General features: G+C 38.9%; 1 protein-coding gene across 1 annotated transcript; it reads right to left on the bottom strand.

Annotated features, from left to right (window-relative positions):
- Positions 1-4,838: 4,838 nt before the first annotated feature.
- arrdc3a (arrestin domain containing 3a) lies at positions 4,839-12,744 on the bottom strand. The gene is made up of 8 exons (XM_028457023.1): positions 12,186-12,744; positions 9,596-9,677; positions 9,330-9,477; positions 9,012-9,114; positions 8,665-8,921; positions 8,031-8,187; positions 7,785-7,927; positions 4,839-7,673 (listed from the first exon to the last, which is right to left on the bottom strand). The coding sequence occupies exons 1-8, from the start codon at positions 12,463-12,465 to the stop codon at positions 7,605-7,607; spliced, it is 1,239 nt and encodes a 412-aa protein (XP_028312824.1). The 5' UTR covers positions 12,466-12,744; the 3' UTR covers positions 4,839-7,604.
- Positions 12,745-14,528: the final 1,784 nt, after the last annotated feature.

The following is a 14,528-nucleotide window of genomic DNA, read 5'->3' as shown; positions in this document are numbered from 1 at the left end:
ACTACCGGGCTATATCTAAAAACCTATATATTCATCATAAAGGTCTAAGTCTTTGACATAAGTCAATTATATCCAACTTTGAAACAAGATTTTTCTTTAGTCTTGTTCACCGTCTGGAAGGGATGAATGGATAAAAACTGAATGTTAATGTTCTGAAAAGAAAAACACATTTAAAGCACACCAGACTGATTTGTAATGTACGTTTATGTCTAAAAAACATGCTGTTATAGCTGCGCTGAATGCACTTCCCAAACTCAGCACACCGTGAAACAATAAATGTATTTAACATCGATCAATTTAAACAAATTACATTTGCGATATTATTGCGATATCATAAAACGCAATATTCTAATCGCAATTTTTTTTTTTTTTAGTTATAATTTGTTTTAAGTTTGTTGAGAGTTTGATTGACCTAAAAAATGTCGAATCGGTTAAAGCAGACAATAGTTCTCCTTACTTTTTCTGCACTTTAGTATGTGTGATGTTACTGATATATCTGTAAGCTTTATTTTATTTTTTATATCTGTTTATTTATTTATTTATAGACTGTCCTGTTAAGTTCAGAGAGTGTTTAAGAATTGCAGTCCACATGTTTACATGTTTCATGAAACGTGAAGTTAGTAAGAAATGTTGAAGAGGTAAAGCCACAGATATGTTTGCTTTTTTGTTGTAATCTGTGCTTTGAAATGTATATTTTATATTTATTTAAAGTTTAAATAAATCTAAAATGTTTATTATCAATAAAAAGAACATACAGTATAGCAGCAATTATGTGCTTTTTCGAGAACACAACACAACAGGACGTTCTCACAGTCCATGCACAGTGATTTTGGCTTTTGACGATTTTTCTCGTTCCTTCCGTCTCGCGCTCAGAATAGAGCGGAGCATGCAGCGCTGCTGCTCAGGAAGGAAAATGCTGTAATTTGAGTTGCACAGCACACTACTTCACCATCAGTACAGTGTCTTTTAACGATACTAACGAAAAGGACTGTCAAGATGCAGCAATGTGTCCAAAAATACTGACTTTTCCGTCGTACGTTTTTGCATGGCAGTCACACAACTCATTATCTCCATGACAATGGCATGTGTGAAAACTGTGCAAAATGTGATCATGTAGATGTTCTCAATCCTGGATGACAATTTCCTTCAACCGCTGAATTCCAAAGTTTGCTATATTTTATGTTTTGTAGTACAGTCAGCAATTTTTTTGGTTAAATCTAGAAATGCATGCATTCATAAAGAAAACCATGGTGTTTTATCACAATTAAATTAGCACCAGATATGTGAATGGTAACATAACAACCCTCTGCGTTTAATATTCAGCACAAACTCTGGCCCCCTTCACTAAAAGCTGTTCCCAGCCTGCAGGACGTCTCCCAGCGGTAGTAACAGCCCAGCCCACCCTGTAATAGTTGCCAACATGCCTGTGTGGCTGACTGGAGTACAGAGTGCATGTGTGTGTATGTGCAAATGCATGTTGAATCTGGAATGTTGACCATGCCAGGACTTCGGCATCGCAAGGTTGGGAATCCTGGTATGGGAACATAGCACACCATCGCTCTGGCTATCATGTTCGTTTGCATATAACAAAAACACACACCACTCATTTGCAGCAACCCTGGAGATATTTAGGAAAATTAATTAACACCATTATAAACTGTCCTCACTGGGAGGGTGTTGTGTTACAGCCCAGCTGAACCCTGTTTTTCCTCTCAATGAAATATGTTAATAGGTGTTTGTTTTCTGCACTGAAAACATAATACGTCACCATGCACAAGGTGAGGACAGACTTTAGAGTGGGAGCTCAGATTAGACGAGGAATCTGACATCTGTCTTTCATGTAGGAACTAACTTGGAAAACCCAAGGTCCAAAACTGACATATGTGACAAATTGTGTTTGTGTGCTGCACCAGCTGCTGTTGACATACAGATACAGTGTATGAATCGGGTTAACGTATTTTTGAGCCCTGTAAGATGTATAAGTAATGATTTATTACAAGTTGTGAGCAAAAATTGTAAGTGCAGTTTTTGAGTAGCTGGGGTACCTTTAGTTAGAATAAAACAACTTGTTTCTAACAAAGTTAAAAATGAAAACAGAAGTTCTGATTATCGGTGTCCTCACTGCAGAAAAGCCCTAAACTGGAATAAACCAGCAGACCAGAAAGTTCTTGAAAAGAAGATAAGTTTCCCCATGAGTCAGACATGCTTGAATAGGCTACATAGTACCCAATAACACAAAGAGCTGCTATTGTGATGTAGAACTGAAAACGTCCAAAATGATAATTCTGTAACTCCCTACGTTACTGAAACAACTGCTTTCTCACTATACAATGTCAGACTTAGAGGTGACTGTCCACCAAACATAGCTAGAGTTAGAAAGAATAGGAGAAGCACATTTTAAACAGTTAAACATGTTTTATGATTAATAAAAAAATATAGAATTTATATTCAGAACATCATGTTGAAATACTCGAGTTTTCCTTTTCCACTAAACTAAGTATTCAAGTTGAGAACAGGCAAACTCCATACAGAAAGGACCGAAGTGTCCTGGAACGAGTTAGCTTACGACATATCGTCCCACTATTGTTAGCTAGCTCATTTTGAATATAACATTTGGTTGACTTTAAACTTTATAGTTTTGACTATAGGTTAAATTATTAAACCCCAAGTATAAAACTTAGATTGAGCAAAATAGAATAAAGATGATTTCACACCACCCTTAAAAGTATGTGTATCACCCAAGTAGGAATAACTCTGTGGATTGAGTTAGATAAAGAGACTAAAATAAGCAAAACACTAGGACACTTTAAAAGAATGTATAAAGACATTATCTTTAGGAAACATGCTGGATAATATTTCATTATTGTACGGTGTATTTATTTTTGTATAACTACAAATGATCGATCCTTAAGTAAAAGTAAAGTAAAAAAGTAAGATATGTGCTTTATTTGTATGACTTTAAAGTGTGCTTTTCTTTTTCCTTTGATTGTACGACCATAAACGTTTGTTAAAAATGTACAAGCATAGAAAGCAAACAACACATGCATGAGTATACGCTGAAAGTTTGTGTAGTGATGATTTAGATGCACGAGAGATGTTCTTTGAACGTCTTTGAACTGTTTTAGTTTTGTTATTATCTAAAATAAGTTTGTAATATGCTGCTCAAATGAATAAATACATGAAATGAAAAATGAAAGTATTAAATTGGCCTTTTTTTGTCCAGACTTATACGTACATCAGCATCCAAATTTTATTCAAGGAATAAAGAATAATAAAAATGTGGGACTAAAGTCATTTTCAGATTTTAATGTAATTGTAAAATGTTATTCTTGAATGAATCAAATGCAAAGTGAAAATCTCCTTCCATTGTAAATAGCAAGGTGGTCATTTTATCTATTCTATTGTATGTCAATGTACCCCTGACCTCAGCATTGAGATGAATGTGTGTGTGTATTTCTATTATGTCAGAGTGATGATTTGGCAGTGAAGAGCAAACATGAGGGGGGCCTTAGCAAAGCGCTTCCCATCCAAGCTGAACATGCCTGGTCACACCGAGCTGCTGAGAACCTGTGGATAACGGGCCATTTCTGGGTATAGTGGGATTAACTGGTGAGAGGAAACAGCTGAGGCCTGTGTAATGTCAGCACTTCATGCACACACACACACACACACATCAAAAATCCCCTTCTGCCTTTTTCATTCTGACCCCCCCACAGATGCCCAACTTCTCAGAAGTCAATTGGGACAGTAGAGTACTACTGTAGGCCACACAAAAGCAGACTAATGTGCTCGGTCAAAGCTGACGGAGCTGCTGAGTCATCAGTGAGCCTGAATTTGACTTGATCATGTAAGAGTTCTGCAAGTGTTTAGGAAATGTTACATGATCTGCATCATAGAGAGCTTTGCACCATCACTAACGGTCAGTTTTAGTTATGCACCAGCAATGACTTTCATGCTATTGAGATGTCATTGCATGCATCTTGTTCCAGATGGACCACATAGATAAAACCAACCACACCCAGTTGGGATCGAATCCACTGAGCTCATTTGAGCTTTTAGCATTGGTGCTAAGTTAATCCATTAGTACATCACCGGGGGTGACGCAGTGGGCAGATGTAGCAGTCGATAAGCTGTGAGTGAAATGGATTCACTCACAAAAGAGAACGATAAACATAGAAAAACCAACTGTTGACTGCTTGGGATAACCGTTTATCAAATTTACTGCAGGAAGACATTAAAGGTTTAAGAAACTCTTAAGTGGGCGGTCCTGTGTGTGCATGATTTGATTTTTGTAGTACAAGTCCATTTGTGTTTTTTATGTTTGTTCAGTAGAAAATTTCCTGGAGAGAACATTTCCACGAGGCCTAAAGTACTAAGCCGAGTAAAAACAGTTCTCTGTCCTTGGTGTTGACAGGATCTGGTAAGTTACTGCTAGTAAACCAGCAGTAACTGCACTTGTTCGAACTTATATTTTAACGATCAACAAAGTGACTGAGAAGTGTTCCGATGTTGTTTTTAGAGCAAACTCTAGGGGTAGTGTTGCTTCATCTGCTGACCCATTTAAAACGGATTTTAATTTTCCGCTGTGAAACCCAGGGTGATTATTCATCTCCTGCTACTTTCTATCTTTGTGTGTTTTTAATCTGAAAGTAAGTCATATAGTAAAAAAAACTATTATTATTATTTTTTTTTTAAATCAATCAACTGTTCATGATTGATCCTGCCAAACAATTATAAATGTGGACTCACTAGATTATTCGGGTTACATCTTCAATTTGACTGTAGTGTGCATTTGTTTAGCTTTGTAGGTGTTTAAATAATTCACAGCCAACCGTCTGTAAATTCAAACATGATGTTTATTCAAATCAAAAGGAAGAACTAGACAAGGTTAAATCATTTAGAACATAGTATATTCATAGAATACCTATACATCATTGTGATTAACAGACAAATAAGAGTTAAAAAAAATAAAATAAACAAAAACATAGAAATGGAGAATGATGAAATATCAGTGAATAATATTGCACTTTGTTTGCAAAATGTTTCAGATCCCAACGCCGTAACTCATCATCTGCGAACATTTCAGCTCCTGCTCTCGCTCAGGCCAAGAGTTCAGCTTAGGTATGACACTGCACTACTGAGGCCCAAGCTTAGACTAGAGAATAGAGCAACCTGAAAGAAATACGTAAGCTTATTCATGACTTATGCTTCCCCAATATAAACTCCCAATAACAGAACTGCTGACTTGTTTTCGTCAAAGAAGAAGTGTTAAGTTTGCTGTGCCATTTTAACAACATGGTTCTCTGAGGGAAGGAGTGCCGATCAACAGCGACCAATACAAGTCCTGAAAGGGTTGGGGTGGGAGGGGTCAGACTAACTCAAAAAGGTTGCTTATAAAATTAGAAAGCAACCTGTCAATGCCCTAAAATACATGGAAAGAGACAGTCAACCATCACCAACTTTACAAAAATATAACAATCAAAAGGCATGTCCAAGATGTCACTTTTAAAAAAAAACAAAAAAAAAACAACAACACTTGCTTCAAAAGACCTTTTTCTCTTCCCTTTTTGTCCTTTTATACGAACATAGAAACATACAGGTGTTCACAAATAACAAAACCTCAGAACAAGAAATGAAGAATCTTGATCAGGTGTTTTCCAGGTCAAGGCCACTATGATGAGATCACTTCAATAATCTGCAGTTTGCCATATACCAACAGAAGCTGTTATTTCTAGTTGTCGGTTGGATCAAGATAAAGAGCGTGCACAAACTCAACACACACACCAACAAACAAACATGCAACAGCAACCTTTCCAAATGTAAACTTAAATAGCCGCTAATATTTCTAAAAAGAATGACTTATGTCGGTATTTGCATCCTAAGCAACCGTTTCAGTACCAAGTGGTTTTGGTCCAGACCTTCACCGTTGAATGCTAGATGTTCTCTTATTTTATATCAAAATGGAGCTTTTCTTTTTTTTTATGTACTGATGTCAAATTTCGGTTTCAGCTGGTCTTTAGTTGTGAATGAGTTAGAAACCAATGTATTACTCATATCAACCTATTACTTGTTCTTACCAGCTGAAACCGATATTTGGCAACGTTGCTAGATCTGCGTTAACACTGGGTATCATTTGTTAAATGCAGAAGCCTCGTCATTACAGTTTTGTTTTGTTTGTTGTTTCATAACTAGCATCCTGGTTTCACTGGTCTGGTAAAACCTGAAATAGTGACTTGATGAAAAGAAGGTGCAACAGGCCTATAAGGGAATGTGTTTTATTTCAGAAAGCTGCCTTGTGTCTGCAGGTCTGTTCTCTCATTTTGGTAGTGTATATATATATATATATATATATTTAAAAAAAATTAACAGTGCAATGGAAAAAAAAAAAAAAAGAAAGCCTTACCCACCCCCCCCCCCCCCCCAAAACCCAACCATTTGGCAAGTGAGAGGACCACCTGAGACAGTGCTTTTCTGGCAGTTCTACAAGCCTGGTGTGCCCTCAGATAAGGAAGAGGAATGCTGGACCGACTATTCTCACTCAAACCTAAATACATGGTGGTAAAAACTGGTCTGCAGCCCTCCTAGTCCTTATCCAGAACAACCTGAAAACTAATAATAGGATAAATAGACTATTCTATGACTGAAAACGGTAACAAAGCTAAACTCATGACAAACAAAGCCACACTTAAATCCAAGTAAAACAGGCAACGTTTTACAGAGCTTCCAGATGGAAACCGAGTGCTGCAGATATTAAAGTCCGATCTAGTTGTTTTTTTAGTCACCGCAGCAACATCATAGTGAGAAAAGAAAAATTAACGTTCTTCAACAAATCAGTGCATTGATCTTGTACTTTTCAGTCGTTTCATTATATCCTGTTCTCAGCGACACTTGGGAGTTATTTAGGTTAAACTCCTCAAAGTTAAATATGCAGTCTCATATTTATGGTCAGGTGCATCGCAAGGCCAAAAGCAAAACATTAGTGATTATTATAAAGTTCTATCAAACAGCCATACATCTCAAGAACAAAATGTGCAAACAAATCCCAAATGAGGCAGGAGGATCTTTGCTCTGGTGTTGACTGATGCAGCTAAAAAGCCTACTTTTACATCTACTCATGGTGGTTAGATTATTCACCGTCTGCTCCTTCTTCTGCGAGCCATTCTCCTGTAGTGGGTGCACGATCAGTCCTGATCTTTGTCTGAGGAACTGTCTTTATGTGCCACAAGTCGAGAAGAATCAACAGTTTGGAGGAGCTCGGCAGAGTAAGAGCTCGCGATTCCTCCTGGTCGTGGCTTTTTGCCAGAGCTCTCACTACTAGCAGGGGTCTTTCATGCAGCCCGAATACGTGTTCATCTGCACATACACCACTGAAGGAAGTAACACCCCAAACTAGTGACTCCTGCTCTCCCTTACTGAGGGAAAGCAGGAAGAGGTTTTTTTTTCCCAATCCAATGCGGGAAGTCTTTGTTGGCTAGATGTTTTTGTTTTTCTCCTAACAGCACTGTGGGAAGCGCTGTTAATAGGACAGGAGTAATCAAAGCAGAGCCTTGCAAGCAATTTCCTTTGAGTTCCCAGAAGCAGTCAGGGAATGATTGGGAATGCCCTCAGCGCGATGGACACGAGTCGAGCCTGCGCTCCTCTGTGCGGCTGGTGTGATCTGGGTGAGGATCAATCTGAAGCAAAATAGGAGAAAATGCACATTATATCTTGTAATGCATGACTGGTTTTTGATGATAAATAGATCAACTGAGTAGATTCGTCGCTATGAGAAATGTGATGCTTACCTCAGAGTACAGAGGAGGTGGCTGGAAGCGGAACTCGTGAATATAGGCAAACAAGGGTCCGTCCAGGTCCTCGCGAGCTGCTGGGACGTCCAAACTGCTCCGTCTTTGCTCTTCAGGCACAATTTCTGCATAGCTTGGTGGAGCTGAACAGAAAGGTAATACTTAGTTAGTTTTCAATGGAGTAATAAATCAATTCCTAATTAATTGGCCAGGAAAAAATCCTAGACAGTAAGATGCCCAGCTTACCTTCAGGCCTCTCAGGCAGACCCATGCCCAGCCAGCTCATGCTGCACTGGCTGCTGACACTGGAGGTTCGGGAGCCAAATGGATGGAGGGGAATGGTTCCAATGACCAAAGGCAGGTTGAGGGATAGGTTTATTGCCCCAGGTATGTCCACATACACCTGCAGGCCAACACAAAGCAACACCAACACTTAAAACATGAATATTGTCAAAGCAAAGGAGCAAAACCATGACCTGGCGCCTATAGCTTCTAATCCTCATAGGTAGAAACTAAAGAAAGGACTTGGATATGGCTTTGGTAGCCCTTTAGCAACATGTGTGTCAATGTCGTGAGGTCAGTTGGATATGAAAGGTAGAGTCCTCGACTGATGTCTCTCTGCTCTCAGTGTAAAGAGGTCAGAGGTGCTTTCGAGGCAGGTGTTGCCACAGATAACCAGGGATAATACGCTTAGCAGCATGTGCAGATAACACCACGCAAAATCCAAGGCCCAGGATTGGCAGAGTGAGCTGAGTCAGCCTAGTCATTTACCAGGAGAAATACTATAATTCCAAACGAGCTTCCTCAAGTCCCAAGCACATCTGTGTTCCCCAGACCCTTATGCTACAGGAGTGTGAGATAGTTCTTAAAAAGAACTCACCATGAGTGAGTACTCCACTCTGATGATGTTGCAGTCCAGGATGGAGGGTGAGACAGGTGGGATCTTCAGCATCTTGCCACTCCAGGTCTCCGTCTTGCCTGAGGACAGAGATTCCCCTCGCAGGTTGGCCACCAGCTGCTTGACCTCCTTCATTTTCCCTTTGGCATAGAAGGTCTGTGTCTGGTAGATGGCTGCCTTTGGCACCACCATGCGGGACGAGCAGTTCTCAATTTCAGCAAAGATCTGGATCGACTCTCCTACATGACAGAACATCAAAAGAAAAATTACCAACCTGTTGGTGCTGTGTAATTACTGATCGGTACAGAATTTTCTGCATTTATTCTTACCCGGTGTGTATCCCTTCCTTTCGATTTTGGCACTTAGGGAAATAGGACCTGAGGTGCAGAACCAACAGCAAAGTGTCTTGTCTTTTGTGCCGGCCTGTGGTGACTGAAAGAAAACAGATACATTTAATGGCAATTCTTCTACCAGTAAACAGTCTTCTGTTAAGATGTTGAAATATGTGTTTTCCAAAAATATGACCAAATAGGGCAACTGATTGGTGGTTGCCACCATTAGGAACATTTTTGATCTGGAGTGCTGTTCATCTTACAATGCATCAGTTGGCTAAAAACACTGATTTTATGCTTTAGGAGAGGAATTACCAGCAATAATGGAGTGTTGATGTCAATGTGCTCAAAGACCGTGAATTCCTTCTTGGTCTTCATGGGCAGAAGCCATGGCCTGTGGAGTTCTGCCTTTACCCAATAGCGCACACTGCCATGTTTGCCCTCAAAGGAGGTAGCCAGAGGTCTGCAGGGAGGATAAGGTAGAAGGGAGAAATGTTTAAAAACAGTGAAGCTATAAACAGCAATGATATGATAGTGCAGCTGTTAAACCTTTGACCCCGGTGTAGTATTGGGATACTTACGTCTGTGGAAGCTCGAGGCTGAATGCATACTCATGTCTTCCTGAATGGATAGTGGTGAGACCTTCTTCAGAGTTATCGTCATCTGAAAAACAAGGAGGACAATATTCCAAACACATGTATACCATACCTGGGCAAAATGCTCTACGAAGGCATCTGAAAGTCATACCAAAAAACAGGGTGGGGGAGACAGAAGAGGATAAACAAATTTTACTATCATATAGGTGTGGGATTAGAATATTATATGAAAGATGAAAATGGAACCCATGAGAGAACCCAAAGCCAGGAAACGAGTGCGCATGACGTGCGACTAATCCCTACACCAATTTTGGGAATAAATAATGCGGGGCAATATTTAGGGTAATCTGCCACACAGCTAGAGCCCTAACCTACACCAGTCAGACTTTACTGAGAGATTATCATTGCGCTTGTTAGAGGGTGGGACACGCTTCACATGAAGTCAACCTTTTGTTCTCTAAACTATCGTGTAACAAGAAGGCCAAACAGCTATAGTTAACTAATTTAGAAGTGATGCAATGAAAGAAAAGTGAATAACTTGTGACAGGGTAAGAGGCCAAAAGCAAAAGAGCTTTTTGATACACATAGATGAGTGAAACAGAAGAGCTACGTATATTAGGGCTGGGCGATATAGATGAAGTCTCATATCTTGATATTTTTTCTCGAAATGGCTATATATGATGTGCATCTCAATATTTTTAACTCAATAAAGTCTTACCAGAACGACAATTCTGGGTTAAATGTGAACGTAAAATGGCACTCAGGCACATTCACAGGTGTGAGTGAGTTCTCCTGAAACAAGTATTAAAATACAAAATAAGATATAAAATAAAAATATATCAATATAGGCAATATTGTAATTACCTATATCACCAAATGTATATTACATTACTGAGGAAATTTAAGCTGTTTCTGGTGGAAAAGTGGGTACACAGTTTACCAATAGTGCACTATTATCCTATTATTATTATTTTTAGTTTTGCACATATTAGTCTTTAACTACTGTTTATATTTTCTAGTTGATTATTATTTAATCTTTACATTGTTAGAGAGACCACACTTCACCAAGTCAAATTCCTCGTGTGTATAACACACTATTTCCACAACCTGCTGCTAACACTTGTTATTTGCTTGCACACATGTTTTTTTCCTCATGTATTTCTATAAGGGTTTAAAAGGGGGCCTTGGTTACATATTTTTATTCTGCACATGATCAAATCCATGATTACGAATGAACGATAATTCTTACAGATGCTTGAATCCACATAATAAAGATTGTCTATAGTGTTGAGAGAAGGAAAAGGGGTGTTTTTGCATTGAGAAGCCTCTTCAGCTCTCTGTGAAAAAAATAATGGAAAAATCTTTCAATTAAGTCTATTATTATTATTATTATTATTATTATTATTATTGTGGTATAAAAAGTGTATAAGTGGGTGTGTTGCTGCCAGCAGCAGCAGCAGCCGCTGTGTGGTAAACAAGTGCCGAGCTGTCAGTCAAACTGCAGCCTCCAGCAGGAGGAGACCGGCCTGAACCGGCGCGAGCAGCTTCCACAGCCGCGCTGCGCTCATTACGCATTCACTGTGCGACACCACAGCCTGCCCTACACTACACTACACGACCAGTCCGCGCACAACACCTCCACCGCCACACACACACAGGAGTCTGCACTATTCTGTGCGATTTTACAAAAAACAATATTCATCCTCCAGCTGGGCTTTACCGAGAGAAAAAAAAACAAAAAACTGGCTGTTGTTTGCTGCAGTGACTCAAATTGCGTACAAAGATCATTCCAGATCGTTCTTTCGAGAAACTAGCTGCTCAAGTGTGACTTTCCATGCTCGCATCGTGTTATTATCAGAAAACAGGGAACTTCAGACGCAATGTGTCACTACATATACATATATGTCTCGAGCTAAAGACAAAAAGTGTCGAAAATAGTCTCTTATTAAAAGAAGAAAAAGGCTAAAAGAGCTTATTTAAAACAAACAAACCCATTCACAACACCACCTGCAGTTTGCTCAAATCTTGCATAGAAACGTTGCAGAATTTTCTGTCACTTTGCGAGATAATGATGTCATTGGCCGCACATGAGCACCTCAGCCAATGGGAAGCAAGAAAAGGCGGGGCCAACCCGCAGCACCCCGCCCACTCCTGGACCAGTTCTCTGAACAGGATTGAACCGCTTTGAACAATAGGTGGAAACTTAAGAAAAGCTACAAAGAAACACCGTAAAAGGTGCGGTTCGGGGATGAAATTTCCCAACAAACACGCTAACGCATCCTTGGAAGCCATTGTCTTTTCGTACTTGCTTTCAAAACTGAATTTAACACTTAAATAGAAGTAGAAATCCTATGAAAGACAGAAGATGCCCCAGCAGCTGTCACTCATTCTCACAAACAAGAGAGGGGAAAGATGGAGTTCATGTCACTACGTGTGTATAACTAAAAACAGCTTTGAAATTAGTCTTTTATTCTGTTATCATCACATCTACTGCATTTCCTTTTAGGAGCAAAACAACACGACGAGTATCTCAGTGTCCATTAAAAATCTCCCCTGGAAAATAAAGCTCACTTACCTCTCTCGTGCCCAATTAGGATGTCTTTGTGATTTAAATATTCCACTTCTTCTGTGTAGTTTTGCGTGTAGGCAGTGTTGGATCCTGCATTTCTTGACTCGGTCCAGCGAACTTTTGCAAATCCTTTTGCGTGTATTTTGAGAGATTTGACTCGGATTTCTCCGGTCACTTCGATGACCACCCTCCCTGAGACACAGTCCCCGCTGGAGAACACGGGGACATTACTGTCATTGAGACAGTCGTAGCTCACTATGAAGCTCTTCACCTTTCCTAGCACCATGGTGGAAAGACTCAGGCTACACAGACCTTGAAATTAAAAAAAAAAAAGAAGTCTGTGCAACAAGGGGAAGGGGAGAAGAAAAAAGATCTCATAAGGGGGGAAAAAAGGGTGTGAAGATGTGAGACACCGATCGGGGCTCGATCAGTGATGTCTCGGCGAGCAGTTCATTGAGATGCTTTGAAGGGCTCAATAACAGCAACGGATGCTGTTATCATCCGCCTCTCCGCGAGGTGGTCTCCAGTCAAAGACAAGGAAACCCCCGCGGATCAGCTCACTTTAAGCGACTGGGCTGAGAGAAAAACAAGCATCTGCGCATGCGCAGGAGGCATCGCTAGCCCCCTCCTTCCGGCTGTGTGGCAGCCAGCCAAGATGACAAGTATGGTCCAAACAGCTGAGAGAGACTGCACAAAGACACCCTCATCACAGTTATGGACAATGGACGAGAGCTGCAGAAGAAAAACATCAGCAAACCTACACTTTTTCTACTGCAAACTAAACATTTTTATCATTTAAATACAGTGTGGATTTCATCAAAAACACATTTCCATCAACTCATTCGAAACAACTCTGATGCATGTAACCAATCTGTGCTCGCAAATAAATAACAAGTCCTTTACAACTTCAGTTAAACCTTCCTTTGGTTGGTGGTGTTGTTCGCCTTTAATCTGAATTGACTACAGATAAGAACGATCCACGTGCAGCATAGGCCATGCAAGGATGCTGGTGTGGACTAGAAATGTGTTTTAAAAGGAAGAATATGAATCAGATTATACCCTAACAATTCATCAACCATGCACAATGTACACACACAGGCTGTTCTCATTGTCTTAAATAAGTCTCCAAGTGGAAAAACAACTCTAGGGCTAAACAACGCCCCCTAGCGGATGTTGGTGATTTCAGTTTCAAGCTGCAGTGTCACCTGTTGAATGTCACTACAGTAAAAGTATACAACAAATAACAGATAATAGCCAAAATATTAGTTTTTAAATGATTGTAATTATTTTAAAATGACATCATGTTACAAAACATGTACATTTCACCAGTTTAACACACTTACATATTGTGACCTTTTGATCATAGGAAATTAGAATATTCACAATTATTGATCATAGCTGCCTTGTAACAATGAGTTGTTGTTTGACTGAAATCGATTAAACAAAACATATCAAAATGTAAGAGACATTTTCATTCATTTGTTTCTATAGTAACCACACTGATTATCTAATCTTTTATCAGTCGATTGAGGCCTCAGCCCTCTTCTTTTGTGTAGGCAAGTTGTACAAGGGGGAAGTGGTAAATATTGTACTTGCATTTTTTTCCCCCCACATTTTCTAAATCAGGGTGGTTTTGTTTTGTTTATTATATATATATATATAAAATACAATATACATTTTTTCAATATAAATTTGATGTTAAAAATTTCCCAAATATGAAATAATTTGGTTTTAGTTTTTATTTAGTTTAGTTCTTGATTGTCAATGATACTTTTGTATTGTGTTTTGATTCAATATTTGTTTATTTTGTTTGTTTAAACAACAACAACAACAAAATCAATACTGACGTATTGTCGTTATGAATAGCCTTTGTATATTTGTCATTATTTTTGTGACATTACTGTTGTGGCTGTGAGTGTGTTGTCATTACTGTTTTGTCGAAAGTATAAAACTTAGTAAAATGAAATCTTTTTGAAGCGTCATTTTACGGTAAGCCTAAATGGAATTATAACATGAGTACTTGCTGCCCTCTAGTGGGTTTATTGTGTTACTACAAATAGAATACGTTATAAGTTAGAATGTTTGTTTAATAGGAAATATTATTTCCTATTTTCACCGTAAGATTGTCAACAGATATTAGCATTTATTAGCGAATAAGATAATTAAAAAAAAAATTAAAAAAAAAACAATCACATCGCGCAGAGATTGTATATGCGCATGTGCACACGTGCGCACTACCGGAAAATGAAATTTTGCTAAAAATAAAATAAAATAATAATAATAATTCATTTCGGCTTTCAAAGTGAACGGACACGTGTTTTATTTGTTTAATGGATTAGGTTAGGGTTC

This window comes from Gouania willdenowi, chromosome 9 (genome assembly GCF_900634775.1).
Source record: "Gouania willdenowi chromosome 9, fGouWil2.1, whole genome shotgun sequence".
NCBI classification, from domain to species: Eukaryota; Metazoa; Chordata; class Actinopteri; order Blenniiformes; family Gobiesocidae; genus Gouania; species Gouania willdenowi.
This window is presented reverse-complemented; position numbering and strand designations above follow the sequence as displayed.